At 40.0% G+C, this 20,380-nt stretch overlaps 1 protein-coding gene across 4 annotated transcripts in view; it reads left to right on the top strand.

The window, feature by feature from the left end:
* The window catches only part of rims4 (regulating synaptic membrane exocytosis 4), a 51,197-nt gene extending 39,514 nt beyond the window's left edge, over positions 1-11,683 (top strand). For all 4 annotated transcript variants that reach the window (XM_030052121.1, XM_030052118.1, XM_030052120.1 and 1 more), the window contains 4 exons: positions 4,029-4,141; positions 6,013-6,114; positions 7,142-7,281; positions 11,268-11,683. In XM_030052121.1, the coding sequence (XP_029907981.1) occupies positions 4,029-4,141; positions 6,013-6,114; positions 7,142-7,281; positions 11,268-11,486 (574 nt within the window). In that variant the 3' untranslated portion in view covers positions 11,487-11,683. The remainder of the gene's footprint in view (positions 1-4,028; positions 4,142-6,012; positions 6,115-7,141; positions 7,282-11,267) is intronic.
* The last annotated feature ends 8,697 nt before the right edge of the window (positions 11,684-20,380 follow it).

Below are 20,380 nucleotides of genomic sequence, written 5' to 3'. Positions count from 1 at the left end.
CGCCTAATGCTGCCTTCACCTGGACTCACTCTGACATCCACTGAGACCTGGATGTCAGAGCTTCGATCTTGTAAATTTATGCTCATAAACAATATTTCACTTTTTTTTTTAAAAAATTCATTGTTCAAAATTGAGGTGGCAGCTGGGGTGGCAAGGCCTTTTTGTGGGGTGCCACCACCTAGATCAGAAAGTGGAAAGGAGATTGCTTAGGATTGCTGTTGTTTGTTTTCTAATAACAGTAATAATAACTATCACAACTCTCTCTGGAGTACTAAAAGATACCTTGAAAATAATGTTGTCTCTATGTTCTTTATTTTTTTTTCCATTCTTCTCTATCGCACGCAGCCTGAGAGAGCGTAGACTTAGAATATAATTCTACCGTTTATTTTTTTCCTAAACGGTCAACATTTTTATTCCATTTTTGGCTATAAAAATTCTGCTACAAACCAAACTCTGTTGTGCTTGAGCATGTTAGTGGAGGGGAAGTCCAACTCAATTAACCTATCAGCTTAGTTTTCCATTAAAAGCAAAATTAGTAGTAAAATGTATCATAAGTGAGAACTATAAGTCCCTTTCAAAATGTGAAACTACTGATGCATTCATCTGTAAGAAGTAGATGTTCATTTTCTAACTGTTCCATATATTTTTGGCAATTTCAGCTCTAACAACAGATCAGATTGGATGATTTTCATGTAAAAGCTCATTCTGCAAAGTGATGAGTACGTCCCACCAGCAGATAAATGTTGCACATTAAAAAGTAAAAAAAGAATAACCAGGATGGATACACAGGACTGCAGGAAATGGACTCAGGTACTTGACACCTCTGAGTGTGAGCCTCAGTGAATCTGAAAACACAGTCACTGAGACTGTGTGTATTATTTGTGCATGCAGTCTTCTGCCTAAAGCTCGTGGTTTACAACGAGCGTCATATTTCCCTGAAACAGCAGCATAATCCCCAGATGTGCCTCACATACCAACATTATAATCTAAAGCTTAGGATTTTATCACCCTGTAATACCCACTCGGCTAATGTTGCTTGGCTTATTGCATGTCAACACTTGTGCACACACTCACGCACGCACACGTACAAATACACCTCCGGCTTTGACCGTGTTGGGATTTCTGTGACCCTGATATTTTGATTCATTAATTGCATGTCGCCTATTTATTTACTCATTGCACACACGTATGCATATGTGCAAGGCAGACACGCAGTATGCACAATAAAACAAGCAAGCACACACACACACACACACACACACACACGAATTTCATTAGTGTGAATACCCATAGTGGAGAGATGCAAAAGATATAAATTAGACATCTGAAGTGTGTCTTAACATCCCTGAATTCTTTTGCCACTGTTCTTACCATCTTGACTTGAATGATGGAGGCAGTAAAACAAGGCAAGGCAACCCTAGTTTTTTAAGACTGTTTTTAACCAATGTTAGTTTGGCTTGGCTCTGCCTTCAACGCCCCCTGATTCATTAGCTAAGAGGCTGCTCTAATTACAAACACAAAGGAGAGTGCACTCACTCAGGTGCAGATCTCCGCCAGGTGTATCACCCCTTCTCTGCATGGTGCGCCAACTTAGGTGACAGTTTTTTTTTTCACCTTCCAGGAGAAGCGAAAATACGGAAGCACTGCCTGCCTATCTCTCCTTCTCTGGTGCTTGAATGGAACGAAATATGCAGTTAGCATAAAAAGTCCACTACATGGTAAATGTTAGAGAGAAGCAGAGGTGGAAAGAGAGACAGACAGATAAGGGAGGCGGGTGGAAGTTCTCTAATCAGAACTGTTTATCTTTAAGTAATTATGCATTCATTGTCTGCAATTATGTGCCTGTTATCTGTCCCTCTGTACCTCCCAGGGAGAGACAGAGACAAAGACAAAAGAGATTGATGACTGGATACCCCATGGATTTCCCAGTTGTAATGTGACGTCAGCTTGCTGTGTGGTGGATGTAATCGGGATCAAACATGATAAGACATTACAAAAACATTGGAGCTGATTCATGGTGAAGCATAATGCTGATTATGCACTGGGAGAAAAGACATTTCCAAAAATGGGAGTGGAGAGGGTGCTGGCAATGGAAACAAAACTAAAACACGTCTGCCAAAGCCTATACACAGAGAAAGTCAAGCAATGTCCTGTAACTGCTTTGAGACAGAAAAAAGAGAGCAGGACAGTCTTCTGGCAGTCGGGGGCAGTGCTGAGCACTTGCTAAAATCGTAAAAACTTGAGTAAAATTAATATGGTCAATGGAGCTAAGTGCTGTTAAATGATTACAACAGATGATGACAACATTTGATTCCAAATTTTTACCAGTAACTGGACAATCACTGTCATATTGTTACACAGCCCAATATTTATAATGAAGGCATAATTAGGAGCTGACAGGAAACCGGTGGTCGTAAAATTATGACAGTTTCAGAAGATTTCCACAAGCAAATCAGGCTAAAAAAAGCATTTTTTCCCTAAATGGTTCCAGAACTTATTCATCCAAGCACACAAATGTGTATCGTCTTAACTACCATCTGGTCATTCACACAAATGCACAGTAAAAACAATCACTACAATTTGGAGAGCTGATTTTATGGAAAAGTCGCATTGACAGCTGTTCATTTCACTCCATTTGGCTTTAGTGCTCTCCACAGCCTCATATTCTTGTAAGCTGAATATTTCCATATATACACTGTCTCTGTCTTTACATTTTTAAAGTGTAACTTAATACTAAAACCCTTAAGACACAAAACATCTGCTGCACTGTCCTCTGAGGAGTTGAGGATTTCAGGCATGTTGCACTTCGAGCCACACCCAATCAGTGATGTGGCAGCAGGTTTTGTGATCAGTGGCAAAGTACCCGTGACCAGAACATACCTGCAACACACCTGAAAGCTCCAGCCCCTAGTGAGCCCCTGCTGGTGTTGATGTAGATGTTTGGTGGTGTGTTTTTCATCTTCCAGTGGGTAACGGATGAAGTGTGGTATGTCATTATATGTCCAGATATTTCCAGCACAGAACTTGACACCAGAGTGTTCACAATCATAACACAATCATCACAATCACAATCATAGAAATCCACGGAAGAAAAGGCCCAGAGACCAATTTCTCCACCACAGGAGCAGCAGATAGACCAGAATGCAATGCAGCAACAAGACACGTTGGGGTTTGAGTAAGGGATGATTCTGGCATTTTCTTGACTAGAAAACTTCTCTCTTGCTCATATTTAAGCTATCACTAGTGCTTTCTCCACTTCCACCTATAACCCACGGCTGAATGCAACATATTCAGTCAATAAGTCCTGGGGGGAAGTCCACCTTAATGGCAGGAGACTAACAGTTAGCATTTGGAGCATCCATCCAGTATCCAGCACTTAATAACAATGAGAGGAAGATAGCACCACTACTGTCCTACAGAAGAGCTAGTGGTGGGGGTGTGGGGGATGTGGGGGGGATAATACATTTTTTTTTTTCAAAATAAGTAAATCAGCCCTTTAAGTGAAGGTGGGGTTACAAAAAAGTAAACTTGATTACAACATAACTCCTAGAGTGTGTTTGACATCACAGGTTGATGAGATCAAACAGTGTAAGAGCATCTTAGCTGGAATTTTCCTTCAGTTACTGCCTATGGAGCACACACACACACACACACACACACACACACACACACACACACACACGCATACAATTTTACACTGCCTGGCGCTCTGCCACTAGGGCACTCTGAGCTGATTCCTTTGCATACTGACACACACACACACACACACACACACACACACACACACACGTATGCATACACACACAGACACACACACGCACTAGTAAGGACAAAGGGGGTCAAAACCCAAAGCTGATTGATTTCTTTCCTTTTTCTCATTTTCTTTGTGTCCTCCTCTCCTTACAGTGCTGTTTGCCTCTCAGCATCTCCTCCTGCATTCTCTCTTCATCTTTCTCTGTCTTTAGAGAAGAATAGAAGGTGTCTGGCCATACATATCTGACCATCTCCCTGTCTCTCTCGCTCTCCAGTCTGAACTACAGCGGCATGTGTCTGGCATCGGATGCCCAGTTCAGTGACTTCCTTGATGGGATGGGACCCGCCCAGTTTGTTGGACGGCAGACGTTGGCAACAACATCCATGGGTAAGAGAGCGAGGAAAAAAAAAAACTTTTAACTTTTAACTTAACAAAATAAAAATTGGCTACTGGGAGCTGTCTAGAGGAAGGACAGTCTTCTTCATAGCCACTGAACAGGTGCACTGGAGCAGTTGGAGGTTTTGTGCCTCTTTTAAGAGCATCTCTATTAACCTTGTGCAACACATCCACTTTTACCTTCATCTTTGTAGTTTCCAGTTGCTGGACTTCAGAGCAAGGATGCTAACTAGCAAGGATGAATTCTGAACAGACAATGAATATATGGACAAAACTGAGTACATAACTCAGTATCATTTTTAATATAATTAACGTAAAGAGAAGGAGCAACACGGTGGCAAACGTACTGACCCAATGTGTTGACCAGAAACATACTGTGGATTGTAATTCCTTGACCCTTCTCTAGTTCGTTAATCAAGCACCAGAAACCATAGGTAGGACAAAAAATATTTTTCCTTTCCTGTTTCCAAACTGAATGGGAAATAGCAACATTACAGGTATAAAAAAAAAAAATGCTCAGAAAATGCCCCTGAAACTGGTAAAAAAAAAAAAAAAAAAAAAAAAAAAAATCCCCATGAAATAAGGAACTGAAAAATGAAAAGTAGCACAGATAACCCTATTTTCTCATAGAACAAATCAGCTCACATGGGCAGAAATGTCTCTCATGAATCAGAAGTTTCCTGCACCAGCATTTTCTTGTCTCCTTTTCTGTCTCCTTCACTTTTTCATTTGCAGGCGGTATGTACTTGATATACTGTCCTCTGCAGCTCTGCTGGACTGTAAGTGGGTCAGTTTCCTCGCTGGCAGCCAGACAGTGTCCTTGGCCTGACAACAGTGACACCGACTGGACCAACTCCAGTCATCCTACTGTCCAGTCCAATGTTATATAATCTCAGAGAACTCATGGCTGTCATCTGCACCCGGACACTTCTAAAGCAAAATTATGTTAAGTTATTTTGGGGCATTTAGCTGAAGCTTTAATGCAGGATGACTTTCAATAAGTGTATCATTAGAATTACCACAGAACGATGGTTAGAGATAGAGAGGTGCTAGGAAAGGAGATAAAAGCATAGAAAATAGGAACAAGAGCATTCAGTCTGTAAAAAGTTAACATACCCAGATGTCTTTCTGTGCTCTCTTTTACTTATTGCCATGGCAGATATATTTCTTCAGCTGCAGCCACCAGGCCCCATTTCTGATGTCTTGGACTTCTCTCGGCCTTGTAACTCTTTCAACTTATCTCGGCCTCTGCCGGTACTGGATGTTGTCTTTTTCCTGCCTATCTAAAAAATGTAAAAGATTTACAGCTGAATCAGATGTTGAGGGGTTTAGTACGCAGCTCCCACAGATAGATCTGCATCTCTGCAGGAAAATCCTGGAGCATAATTTTTATATTAGGAAAGACATATGCTCTTTATTGCCTATTTTGGACTTGGTCTCAACTCTTCCCGGAGCTGGTCTTGAATCTCCAAGGGATGTGGTCTTGGAATTGACATGGACTCTTCAGACTGTTTTGACTCCAGCCCCACTATAAACTTCTCCAGCACTTGGCCTATGAGACTAGAAACCCATCCTTACATCTTGCCATGCCTCATTGGTTATGGCAGTGAGCTAGTTAGCAATCTTTTTTTTTTTTCAAGCAACCATAAAAAAGTCATAAATGCCTCATCCACTGATGACAAACGCACCTGACAAAGGCTAACTCGGTTGAAACGTTTGCCATTTAGTGAATCTTTTTTGATTTTCATAAAAGCCATAATAGTGATCAGTGGCTCGCCAGCGGTACTTTTCAGGAATCCTTGCTAACACAACATTTCCCATCTTGACTGTAGATATGTTATTGTGTGTTTCCACCCATACAGGTGATGTAGAGATCGGACTGATGGAGAGGAACGGCGGTCTGGAGGTGGAGGTTGTCCAGGCCAGAGGACTTACCATGAAACCAGGCTCAAAGGGTCCTCCAGGTCAGGATGCAATCGATCAGTCAATTAAACAATCAACCAATCACTTCCCACAGGCTCTCAGTTCACTTTGGTGGCATCAGGGGCTGGGAATTCACAGATGACTTGTTATTGAAGTTAAATGGAGTGAGCCAAGTACTCGTTTCCTTTGGCCACTAAAGACTGTCAGTCTTGTGCAGTGAGCAGAAAAATAGTTTGGGAAATATTTGGCCAACTAAAAAGCCATCAGGCGAAGAATATTCCTGAATACATTTGGCAGCCTAATAGATAATGCACCAACATTAGCACAGACACTCTGCGACTCAAGGAGCACAGATGCGCTTTGTCACGGGTACAGTGAATTATGGCCATTGCAGTTCACTAATACTCTTTTGGCACTTGGCAGCATTACATCTTAACAGTTTCAAAACTACATCAGCAAGAATCACCAGTTTCATGCATTATGACACTAAAATGAATCCAAAACAAAAATGTACTTGGCAAAAATGTATTTGGCAGAGTGTCCTGATGTTAACATTGTGCAGGAAACACTCTAATCAATCAACCAATCAACCAAACAACAAAAGAATGAATTAAGCAAGCAGCCGGTCAGTTCCACATCACTGCCACATTTTATTCCAAGAAGTCAAACCTGAACTGACAAATGAAACCTTTATGTCACAATTACACAATTTTACCCTACTCTACTGTGCCTTCTTCTCCTTTATTCTAATCTGCTCTACTTAGCCTTCTTCTGCTTCACTCAGTCCTACTCAACCTTCTTCTGCCCCGCTCTACTTTCTTTTAATTAACTGTGCTGCTCTACATACTCAGCTCTACTTTATTCAACTCCACTCCAGCTTCTTACTCTTCAGGCTTCCTTCTCCTGCTCTATTTTATTCATAATCCACTCTACTGAATCCTGTCACTGACGTCAGAGTAGAAGTCATTGAAAAGTCAATGAATTCCCTTTGTGCAACACTTTCCAAAGCAGAGTTACAGAGGTAATGTACATTAAGTTGTTTTTTTTTTCTGTCTGCTGTCTCTCCAGCGGCCTATATCAAAGTTTACCTCCTGGAGAATGGGATGTGTGTAGCCAAGAAGAAGACCAAGTCAGTGAGGAAATCTCTGGATCCTCTCTACAACCAGGTGCTGGTTTTCTCTGAGAGCCCACAAGGGAAAGTGGTTCAGGTAGGACACAAGATCAGTGTTGTTCCTTAAAGTCCATTACTGAGAACTTTGGACTGAAGCTGCAGATAGCTGATATTCAATATTGAAATTTGGCCATTTTCATGCCAAAAAAATCCAATAAAGTCCAGATGTTAGCTGTTTCCAGAGTTTTATCCTTTTCAGGGTAGGAAAGCCTCTGGGATAGAATTTAGAGCATGAGACACAAGAAGTCTGAATAAAGACAACAGTAATCATTGCTGCAAGCAGTGATTAAGGGGTCTAAGCACCAATGAAATTTGACCAAGATGTTCTGCAAAGTTTGCAGCCTAATGAGGCATGTTTAGGGTTAGGGTTAGGGTACGCATGTGTATCAAGTTTTGGACATCACTTCCACTTCTACTACCATCACTTCCGGTAAAATGCAGAGCCAGAGAAAATAGATCATGCACCATGTGACACCAGTCCTTAGTCTCAAGGCCAATCAGAGGTCGAGTTATAAGCATTTGAAAACTGAAAGTTTGACCAGGTGGGGGTGCTAGTAGCATGGGCGTGTGGGCACGATTAGTGAGTGTTTAACATGTGTGTTTGTTGAGGGGCTCCAGCAGGGCGCAAACTCCAAACAAAGTTACACATGGGAAGTAGGTAAACCCTGAAAAAGTGGTAGGAGAAGATGAGGAAGAAGAAGAAGAAGACGATATACAAGACCAATATACAAAAAGTTAAATTTACTAACGAGACTAGCAAAATCTACCTTTTCCTTGCTTTTGCTGTCCTGGTAGTCTTAGCATTGCTCATTCTTTCACCCCGTTCACCGACCAGAAAATGCCTCGCTCACTTGCCTTGTCACTTGGCTGTCATGACCATGACTGATACCCTGTGACTCGTTCCAGTTGCTCAAAGTGGAGACAGAGCACAGCAGACCAGGACAGACTGTCATAACATTTCATGAAAGTCTGAGGTCCCACAGGAGTGATGGTAAAAATGTTGTAGCAGTGGGGCTCTATTTTTATGTCGTATTCTAACATCATATGTAAGTGTTTTTACTTTCAGTTCATAGATTAATGATAGAGTTTTTTCATCCCACGTGAACATTTTGTGAGAATTTTCAGAGAATGCAGTGTTGAAAATGTGACAGGAAATGGGAAATTCTTTGTCAAGGTCAAATTACACATGCTGGAGCATTCGTGCATGTCGTTAGCAAGGTCACGTTCTGTCAGATCCATGTGTGTGTTTAGCAGGTTGACACTGCTGTGTGTTTAGTGGAGGCTGCTCTGCTGCTCCTGTCACTGCATAATAAGCCAGTACACTCCTCCCTTCTAATTATGTCTTTCACTTGCTGTCCTCCTCTCTCTTGCTTTTCTTTATCTCGTTTTCTCACTCTTCACCCACGTTATCTCATCTCCTCTGCACTGTTTTCTCAATGTATTTAAGATGATGAGGTCAGTCAAGCAGTTTAGCTGTTAAGCTTATAAAAAAAAAAAAAAAGCTCTAAATTTCTGTCTGGCTCTTTCAACATTTTATTTTATGCTTCTATTCTTGCCGGGTCTTTTTCCTTTTTTGTCCTAACAGACCATACAGTTGTTAGATTGGATTGGCCCAAGGTGGCTCTACAACCACAGGCCAAAACAAAATGATACATTTGTGACTTATGATATGGTGATCAGATGTCCCGGGTTGTTTGGGATTGTCCAGGTTTCCAGCTTGCTGTCCCAAATCCTGACAAATATCTGTAAAACACTAAAATCTCAATATTCACTACCAGACTGTCCTGGTTTTTCTTGCTTTTCACACCTGCAATTCAAACCAAATATACACATATGCAAAAAATGTTCAGAGTTTTCTGCTGAATCTAATGATGCCAGGGTCGAAAGAATTGCAAAAATAGCTGGCAGAGAATGTATCGCAGTCAGCCATTTAGCCGGCAGCCTGAAATTTTGGGAGACAAAACTTTTTTTTTGTCTGCTGAGGTGTTGAAATGGTGCTTTTAGTGCTGAAATAATTGTCCCCCATCCTGATGCCAGCACCTATGGTGGGTGCTCAAGTGCATACATGTGTGCGTGCATGAATGTGCCTTACAGTCAGGGGTCCTGGTTAGGGGTTTGAAAATATGGTGACCTTAACTTAAGAGGTAGGATATATCCAACTTCTTACATGGAAAAGTTAAGTCAAAACTCCAAGTCAGAATTATGGAGAAGATCTTAAAGCTCAGAGTTTGCCAAAACACCCAAACATAACATCACAACAAAATGGGCAACAAAACAGTCAGCAATAAACAAGTTGTAGTTTTTATTTGATGATAGTACAGATTTATAACCTTATTCTTTTCATTTGATGAACAGACCTAGGTCTAGCAGTGAAGATGACTGGCTGTAGCTGGCCTAGTTCACATTTGCAGTTAACGTTAACTCTCATTATTGACTCTTATAGGAGATCATTTGTCGTCAGTGGACAGATCAATGTTTCTCTGTCTCCCTGTGGGCTGCAGTTTGGTTGCAGTAGAACACATTCAGCATGGATTTCCAGCTCAGAAATTGGAACATCCGTCAATGGAAAGCTCCATTATTACTTACAGAGCTGGGACACAACATGCTGACTGTCCTTCTCCTTATTTTCTCCCTCTCTCGGAAAGATAGAGAGAGCAACAAAGAGAAACTGGCAGTCTCAATCTTAGTTTCTCAATCTCACTTTAATTCATCAGGTTTTTTTTTTCAACATTGAATCTCTCCGTCCCTTTCCATCAGAGCCTGTGATTGTGTGTATTGTGTGTCTCAATGTCTGGACAGTGTCGGATCTGGGTTGTTGCTTATTTCCCAAAGCAGACCCCCTCTGCTCTCTCTCTCTCTCTCTCTCTCTCTCTCTCTCTCTCTCTCTCTCTGTCCTAAGCTGTAGTGGTAGAGGTCAGCTTATTTGGACAAGTGATTCACAGAAAGATAGATCCCAGCTCTTAAGAGATGGAGGGAATAGATTGCAGGAGATTTGTCAACTGAGACACAGTGGGAACCATTTGCAGATACACACACGCACATGCACAGACACACATGCACACATACACAACATCCACATGCACAAACGCACCAGAATACAAATGCATGCACACGCACACACACGGATGGATATTGATTATTTTGTCTAGCTGGTGACAAGATGTGGGTCCATCTGAGATTAGCTCTGAGGTTATCAGTATGAGAGTCAGAGGCAGAGGACACCTAGTATTTAACACACACACACACACACACACACACACACACACACACACACACACACACACACACACATCCAAGTATATACCTGAATGTCTCTGTCTCACATAGGCACTCAAACACCATCCATCTTCATTTAGTTTAATGGACAACACATCAGGCTGCTCGTTGCTGAGCTAACAGAGAGATGCCATCGAGATCAAGTGTTAGTTTAGAATGAATTCCCCAACCATCTGGATTAATGCCAATTAACCCAACCCTCTTAGCCTTAATAATTCCTTAATTAATCTCTCTCGACCTCCATTTCCCTTCATTTTTTTTCTTGGCAGCACAGAATGGCCACTGAGGCAGCATTTACACACCAAAATCCATTGAAACAAATAAAATTCTGTTATGTGGGCTGGAGGGTCCATTTCATTCGCCAGTAGGGTAACCAAGTGTTTTTTTTTTTTTTTTTCCACATCAAAAATAAAGTGAAATTTGCAAATAGAGTCCTGTGTTAGCCATGTGTGGGTACACACAAGGCTAAAGAGATTATTTTGAACATTACAATGGCAACAGTGTTAATACAAACATTGACAAGAAAAGAAAAAAAAACAAGATTCAACAGAAGAAATTAAAGTTAAGACATTTTGGTTTCTTGAAAAGTGGCATAAACGCTGTTTTGGGGTGTTGTAAATTGCATATGATGTTTTTGCTTTACTTGACTACTCTAATTAATGTTGGTCTATTATATAATACCACTATTGCACTGTAACTGTGGACAAAATGTTTGCTCTCCCTCATTTATGTGTGTCTCTCCAATAGGTAATTGTTTGGGGTAACTACGGACGGATGGACCGCAAATGCTTTATGGGCGTAGCTCGAATCCTATTGGAGGAGTTGGACCTCAGCACGATGGTCATTGGCTGGTACAAGCTCTTTCCCACTTCCTCCATGGTGGACCCAACAATGGCGCCGCTCATCCGTCACTCCTCTCAGATGTCCCTGGAGAGCACCATTGGGCCGTGCTGTGACCGATCCTAAGACTCAAGAAGAAAATTAAACCTTTGATGTTGCAACCAGCCGATCCTAACACTCAAGGGAAAAATGTTTTCTTTGATGTTGCAACCGAGTCCTGAGACACCTTTTAAACATACTTCAGGCCTGTGCTTGGAGCAAAAGTTCAGCAAGGTTGCAACACCACTGGAGTAGGTAGTATTAAGTATCTTGCTCAAGGGCACTTCAACAGGTATAGCCACACTGGGGATTAAATTATGACCCATTGCTTTGGGGACGGCCTCAGTTATCACAAGGTCATCGTGTCATTCATTGGAAATCTAGTTCTTCTGAGTTTCTGAGACTCATGGAAATATAGTTGTCTTTCTGTTGCAAGCCAACACCCCTAAGACACATGGGACAATTTATCTCTCTTCTGCTCTGTTCGATGAAAAAAAAAAAAAAACTTAACAAGGATACTTCAAAGATGGCGGTTGTGCATGGGGGACTCATGAGATAAGAGCACTCGGTTGCCAACATTAATCAAATCCTACTGGGATCACAATGCACTGCAGGCTCAGCAATGCTTCAGCTATGCGCCCTCTCCACAACCTACATTCGAGTCTTCATTCCCAGGACTGCCTACTGTCTTTCTGTCTCCTCATAAAGGGACAGGACAGCTCCTAAGTGTTTTCTGCCCATCTGTGAATCTGAAGAGAAAGCAAGACTGCTCTGCGATTGTTCTAGAAACCAATTTGGCCTTTAGAGCAAGGAGCCAACCTGTTGAAGCTGAAAATGGACCTGGGCATGAAACGACTAGAGAACACTATAAAAGGAGGAATGAAACTTGTTATCTTTCTACCAAACCAAGACTTGGTTTCATGGTTTTGAACACTTTGACTTGAGCTGTTTATGTTTTTGTCTCACACACGTGGCCCTTCAAGAAAGACTTTATTTGGTACTGTGCGTCTGTGAAAAGAGTAGCCAAGAAATTGATGAATATACATCAAACACTTCTCAATCCTGATTTTTGGGACCCAGGTCGATAAGTACAGTGCATTGCTCTAGCATCCCAATCTGAGATCGGTGATCCGCAAGATCAGTGTCTCTGATTAGATGGCTAAAATAAAAAGTGGCAGGACGCTGGATTCCAAAGACCAGGATTGAGATCCACTGATCTAGATAAGTGGTTCACAACCACATGCCATTGTGACCCAAGGGTCTACAGGTGATTTTGAAGATTTGCACCTTCAACCAGAGAAGGGGAATGAATTCATGAAATATGCTGGTACAACACTAGCTTCCTGTGAAAACTAGCTGGTCATGATGGGGTATGGTTTAGGACCAATGATCTCAAAATGTCAGGGGGTTCTGCCCTCAACTCAAGAATGTACTTTGGTTCCTGTTCTGTGTTCTGCAGTAGCTCTAAATTCTCAGATATTCTGTCTGGAAGTGTAGGCCACATCACGTGCAGTGGATGGTATTGTAGTTGTGCTGTAGCTGAGATGACACACAAGTCAACATACAAAAAGGGTCTAGAAAGCAAAATGGTGATGACAATACCTGGGCGACAGAGTAGGGCAGAAAACATATATCCCAGTTTAAGAATCCTAGTTTGGAATGCTATTTAGCTTATACTCTAGTAGTAGATTTTTAAGATTCCTTCTGTCTTTTTTTAAAAGCTTTGGCTGACAGTTGTCTAATAACAGTTTCTACTGTGCCAATTTCTACCAGCAAGTGTCTTCTCCTCCCTCTTCGTCAATTATTTTACGGCTTGTGCCATTGTTGGATGAGCGAGGGAGGTTTTGTTTAGGGAACGGAAACAACCACTCACAGTGTCTGACAGTAGTATTCAGGCTGTGCAGAGAAGCGTCCCCTTTATTCTAAATTACAGCCCTAATCCATAGACTGCCAAGGCACCTGGTGATTAGCCATGCTACAAGTCAGTATGGAGGGAGGAACAGAGGGAGGAAAGAAGGGAGAGAGGAAGGAAGCATGAAATGTACTTTGCATCATCCAAACAAAGGATTTGTGTGGACTGATGTCAGGTTTAATGTTTAAAAAAAAAAGACACAAAAATAGGATGAATTCAAAGGGAACACAACATGCACACTGTAGAGAAATGTATAGTTTATTAAACAATGAAAGTCACGTCTTTAATTTGGGCACTTTATGATTCTAAATGTCTTTTTTAATGTGTATATATTACAGCTGTTAGTGTTTTTGGAGTGAGCCAAAGTTAATCTATTATGACTTAGTTGATTCACATGAAAATTATGAGGGAGGGAAGGGATATCTTTGGTAGTTACCGTAAGATTGTAGCATTAGCTGGTAGAAGCCGCATGATCGAATAAAACTACTAATTCAATAGCCTAAAACTTGATAAGATTTAGCATGAGCTATTAGCTACACAGAAAGAAGTGAAATGAAAACGCTGGGTTGAAACCCAAGATCAATTGATGAATAAATAAATATGTAGCAGTTGAATTCAGATTTTTTTTTTATTTTTATTTTTATTTTTTTTTTTAAAGGTGAATGAATTCAGTTTTTTTGGGCATTTCCTTTTCAGAGACAATAACTTCCATCTGTATACCAAGAGACAAAAAAAGTCACATTTTTGGTCCATGACCAAGTCTTTTTGTTTTCATTTTTCCTTTTAATGTGATGGCCAAATTTCTGAATTAACGTACCACAAATCAAAACACATAATTATTTTAGTAAGACTTGATAAAAATTTGAATGGTTTCACTGAAAACCTTTGCAAAAATGGTCTCTGTTTTGCCAGTAGCAGTGCTGCAGGGATGTTAATACTGTATTTCTTTTCTAAACAAATTAGCTACATTCAGTAAAGCAATAAGCAGAAACATGCAGTCCAGTCTCCACAGTTTAAGTTGATCAGTACATGCTGACAAAAATGACAAGCTTAGCCAGTGGTTTTTCATTTCAGTCAGATCAATCAGATAATTCAAATGATCCTGCTGTAGTTTTACTTATAGTTTGTGTATATATGGACCTAAAACAATTTGTTGCTCATTTTGTTAACCAATTATGATGATTTTACTGTTAATACACCAGTCATATTGCCCTTCTAAAAATTAACTAAAAATTATTTGAAATTAGCAGAATTTTTGGTCTGTGCAGATTTATAACAATTTGAAATTTGAAATGCAGGAACCAGAAATCACTTGTTAAAACCTGTCATTTTTTCCTCCAGTGCATCAGTGTTTTCCATTGAAGGTGTGTCATTACAGTAATCTCTGGGCATAAATCCTCCCAGGGAGATTGTCATGTAGCATCTGAGCAATCTTGCTAAAAGCAAAAATGAGCTAAGATATGATGCCATATGGAAGGGTGCTCACCTGAGAATTTCTGATCGGTGTCTCTGAAGATAATTCGTCACCAGTTGAAATTGCGTATAGACCAGATTTTAATATTAATATTCCAAAATGGTCTACTTACAAGAAAAGGGAATGTTTTCTTTTTAACGAGGTTATAAATAAGGTGTTGTGCATCAGTCATATAACAACTCTTCATAAAATGACCCTAGGAATGTGTCAGTATTTTTGTCAGTATTCATTTGTGCCAAAACCGAGGGCTGATTGATCAACTGAGGACCAATGAAAGAGGAAAGTTTACACACTTAGCATAAAACGTCAATGACATATTGATGTATCGGCTTTGTTTATGGTAAGAGTAACTCTCTGGAGAATATGAGCAAACACAAATGATCCAGATGTAGTCATGATTTAATGATTTTGAAAGTTGAGGTTATAAGTTTCCCATCACGTCTCTATATATATCTAACCCGCAGCACTCCAGTTGCCAGTGCAGCCTGTAAGCTGTAGATCAGACCATTCCCACCATGTAACAGGTGAAAACCTGAAAACAGCTTTTGCAGACAGTTCCTCTTGGGAGTGGAGCAGCATGGCAGCAGTCGTGTGGCATGCATGCAGTAAGTGGATCTGCTCTGATGGCCAGATTTACAGACTTTCTTTTGGATGTAACTTTTATTTGGTTTAGACATATATACTGTTGACCGTGGCAGGAAAAGTCTGGGGATACAGTTAAAAGTTTTAACTGAAAGACAAAATGTGTGCCAACAATATTAGGAGGATTAAGAGTAATTAATGTCTGTGTATTGTAGAATTGTGTGATCATGCTCATCAAAATCTTTTGTTCTCGCATCTGATGTTGATTGCTGCATTCAGAGATGTAATTCTGACAGCAAATGAATGAGCTAAGGAACTGTCTAGATGTTGCAGTGAGCATATTCTGCACCAAAAATGTATATTTAATTTCCCTTATTTTAAATGTCTGCCTCATGGATGTTAATTATTTACTACTATCAATTGTAATGTAAGTAGAGGCCTTAAACACACTGATAAACATTTTGTCAGGGCTAAGGACTAAGAATTGTCACATAAAATAATCAAAAATGAAGCAAAAAGAAAAAAAAAGAAAAAAGTTTTGCATTGTCACCATTCCAACCCATTATTTAAAATACCTTTAGATTCATCTATGGACATTACTGGTATGTTCCAATGAATTTCTGTTATTTCTGATATTTCAGTTATCTATTTGTGTATCCTCCCCACTCCTTGATGTGGTCATAATGGAGCAAAGGAAAAAACATGAGGAAAGAAACAAACCAACTTGTTTTGCAGCGTGACTATTTCAACACTCTAACCCATTTCTTAACTGACCTATTTTTTAAACTTACAAAATGATGTTATTGTTTCATTCCTGATGTTTGAATGTGCATTCTGCTACTTTGTGGCTTCCTCAGTTAAGAGTAAAAAATAATAATAATTTGCAATGTGGCCATTGCAGTCCATATGTAACAAATCTACTTAGGTTCTTCTGAAATCTACTGAAATCTTTCTGTCACCTAAAAGTGAAAGAGCAATTCCACTGAAACTGACTTTTAGGTTGTCATTCTGCAAAACCAGACGTTTCCTAAAATGTGTTTCAGGATGTATTTCATGAGCCATCAAGATAAAGGAAATCATCTTAGTGCCATTGCCCAAGATCAATAAAAGGAAAATTTAGGGATAGTTGTATTCCTGTACATACATTAAACAGCTAAAATGTCTAAAATGTCTTATTAATAAGTTTTAGGTGTACAGTATAGGTACAAGACCACAAGACCATGACTGTCCATTAAATTTTCCTTTAGCTTTCTCAGGCAATGCAATTAAACAGTGTTTGATTGCATTCTCCTTGATCTTGAGATTTAATTTAACATTTTAGTCATTATCCTTTTCCTTCCGTCCTTTTACAATCATTGCTATCTCGCTGATTAGGACAATAGTGTGGTAAGAGCCGTTTACAGTGGCTCCTCCTCTACTAATATGGTTTGTGATAACGAAATTGAAGAACAACAACAATCAAACAAATAACAACCCATTAAAAAACAGCATGAGGTAAATCATCATATGACATGACTTGATCACACGTGATATTACATAATTTTTATCATAAATTCTTGAGCTTAACAGGACAAACTGCAGCCACTGGCGCTTCAGTGCAGCCTCAGATGGTTTGGTGTGGCCAGGCCTCTTGCAGTCTTCACACAAGACAAGATATATAGCGTGAGACTAGATAGTTTCCTGGTGCAGCCTGAATGATCCAAAAATGTTACAGGAGTGCAGTTTTGTTCATAACAACAGAAGACAAAGACGCAGCACGCCAAGCCTGGAGGAGGTTGCTCTCCAGAAAGCAGGCAAGCAACAAAAGGCAGCGCTGCAGCAAAACAAGAGATGTAATCAGGGCTGCGCTGAGTTTGTGGAGGTAAATAATGAGGCAGCACAGAATCCTGTTATGTTTTCTGTCATGATTAATGCACTCTCAGCTGCGAAAATGGGAGAGAGAAATAAGATTATACAGTTTGCCCCAAACTTGCACTCCATTTCTAAATGGTATCTTGACACTGTTCAGTTATAGAGGCATGTGAAACTGGTCAACATTCAGATGGACAGTTCACATGAGTGCAGTGTAAATACCTGCATATCGCTTCTTATTCACCATTAGGCTCCATTGGACACACTGGTGTCACTGTAGGTAAGGTAAATTAATTATTATAATTTATCACCCACATCATATATTGACAATAAGCTCCCCACCACAATTACATTACTGGCCAGTGGGAAACACTGGATGCTTATTGTAATGTGATATTATTATGATTATTATGATATTATTAAGATGCTTCTTATGTTCCTGTGCTTTAAGGCTTCTCAGAGTAAGCATAATTTTGTTTTCTCATGCTATTGGCTACCAGTTTAAAGGGATGGTTGACTCATTTTGAAAGAAATTGATATTTCTCTTCCCCACCAGCTGTTGTTTAGGACGGCAGTGGTGTCATCTTCCTCTCATTGTTACTGAGTGCTGTATACTGGCTGGATGCTCCAAATGCTAAGTGTTAGCCTCCTGCCATTGAGGTGGACTTCAATAGTAGTCCAGTATCCAGCACTCAGTAACAATGAGAGGAAGATAGCACCACTACTGTCTTACAGAACAACTAGAAGGGAAGTGCAATTTTTCATTTTTGTTTTCAAAATGAACTGTCTCTTTAAGGAGGAGGTTCATTGCTAAATGTATTGATTAAAAGTGACAAAGAGGTACTGCTTAGAGCAACCTTGGTGTAACTGTCTAACTTGTATAGTATTGCTGTAAAGAAATGTGATGAGGGTGTAAAATACATTCTGGTCCTTGTTAATGCCAGAAACATCACACACACACATTTGTGTGACTACACTGTCCTTAGAGTGACATCAGCATGATCAGAGTGCTGTGTTCATATGAGTTCCACCTCACAGTATTGTCTTAATCACATTGCAATCACGTTTTCCCCCCATTTTTTAATTTTTTTTTAAACTTTTTTTTTTTTTTTTTTTTTTTTTTATAATTTGATTACCTTTATCATTCACATAATGAACAGGAGAGGCAGGTGAGTCTCTGTCTGCTTTTGCATATCAACCTAAAAGTGAATCTGGGTATTCTGGAATTCCCTTTAAAGTTCTTTTGAAATCTTTTCTGTTTCCTGAGCTTCAGTCGTCCACGTCTTTGTCCTCTTATGGGTTTTACTTATTGCGAAGAAGGAGAGCACTGTTTCTGTGTCCTTTTAAAGTGACAGTGTGTATGTTTGCTAGACACATATCACATCATATTCTCTCTGGGAAAAGGGGTTGGAGGAGTGGGAGGATGAAAGGGTACATGCAGGTCCTCTGGTGCTGTTATGAAACGGTGGCTGGTAGATCCCAAAAGCAACACATTTCCTCCAGTCTGCTGTGCTGCAGAGGCGGCAGTTCCCAAACTTTTTTTTTTTTTTTTTTTTCTCCCTCAGAGGCCCCCCCCAGCCCCAACCCTTGTAAAAGTTTCCCCCACATGCCATCTGGTAGATCCTTTCATCCGAAGCGTCCTACATTACTGTCAGTGAATACATTTTTAGGATGGGTGACCCCAGTGGGAATCAAACTCCATGAAGTTTCAGAGCTTCTCTTTCTCAACCCCATCCCTGACTAAAATTATCTCCTTAAAGCTGACATATTGCTAATCAATTACACCCTGTTTGGTAGCCTCATGGCCTATTTTCAAATCCAACCCCAAAACCAGTGAACACTCAACATCCTGTAGTTGTATATATAGGTATTTTCTTTTCTTATCTAACAGCCTTACATCTTCTTTTCTATCATTTTGGCCTTTTCTGGACGTTAAATTTTAGGGCCCCAAACTAGGACCTGAAGGCAATGCATTGGTTTTGGGATATTTGATGAAACTGTTTCATGGGCCTTCTCGTGCTATCTGGAAGCATGTGCAACATTTGGATGCAATGCAGATGAGAAATATCTCACTGATAATGGGACAATTTTCTGTTTTTTCTCTCTTAAATCAACCCCCCAAAAAAGACTTTCTCAGCTACTTCAGGGATTCAAACTGACAACCTTTCGCTCACAAACCTGCTTCTCTAGATTTTTGGCCGTTATCATCCCAGTCAAAAACACATCAGCTTTAAGCAGTAAATGTGAATAGTGATGTTAGAGGAATTCCTCTCCTGGATCGCCTCTTGTTGTTGCTCATGCATTATGGCCTGGAGGACCTGGTTGTTATCAGAAAGGAGTAACAAAAATGGCTGAACCTTAGTTCTATTTGCTGCATTGTCATTTAAAACACACAAGTATCTTTGCATATTCTTTGGCAAACTGTTATATTGTTGAGTAAATGCACAATTTGGTGTATTGTTATTCTATTCCAGCTGTCAATAAAATAGTTTAACTCTATCACTTGGTGTTTTTTTTTTTTTTTTTTTTTAATCATTACAATACAAACATGGCACTTTAATGCAAAGTCTAGTATGCTCACTGGCAAGAGCTCAACCACTTTTCAGTTTAGACCCAAGGCCTGACTGGTGAGAAAAATAATAGCTGCCACAGTAGTCAAGCTGGTGACCTCATGGTTACAGGATAGTCTCTTTAGGCCAGGCAACCGCCACCCCAAATGTCTGTCATGATAATATGTTGTCTATTATGACTTCAATCAATCAGAGGCCATTAAATGAACTCTAGTCATTGTTTTTCATTGATGAACTGATTCAATATATACATCAAATTTTGGAGAAATTGTCATGGTGTCCCCTTAGTGGTGTCCCTGTCAAAACAACGACACCACTAAGGGGTGGGGGCAAAAATAGCAACAGCTCCCAGAATTACACTTCAGCACATAAACAAACATGAGGAAAGATTATGCCAATATATACAAATATATATTATAACACACACACACACACACACACACACACATATGTATATATATATATATATATATATATATATATAATACAAAATGCCCTGTATCCGTTATTTTAGGAAATTAAACAGCCATTCTCTTCTTATTTCCATATTTGAATTGGAAAGTAGATCAGACAGGTGGTGTCTGCATGAAAC

The sequence above is a fragment of the Myripristis murdjan genome, chromosome 5 (genome assembly GCF_902150065.1).
Source record: "Myripristis murdjan chromosome 5, fMyrMur1.1, whole genome shotgun sequence".
In the NCBI taxonomy this organism is placed as follows: domain Eukaryota; kingdom Metazoa; phylum Chordata; class Actinopteri; order Holocentriformes; family Holocentridae; genus Myripristis; species Myripristis murdjan.
The sequence above is the reverse complement of the archived record's forward strand: the minus strand, read 5'-3'. Positions and strand labels throughout refer to the sequence as shown.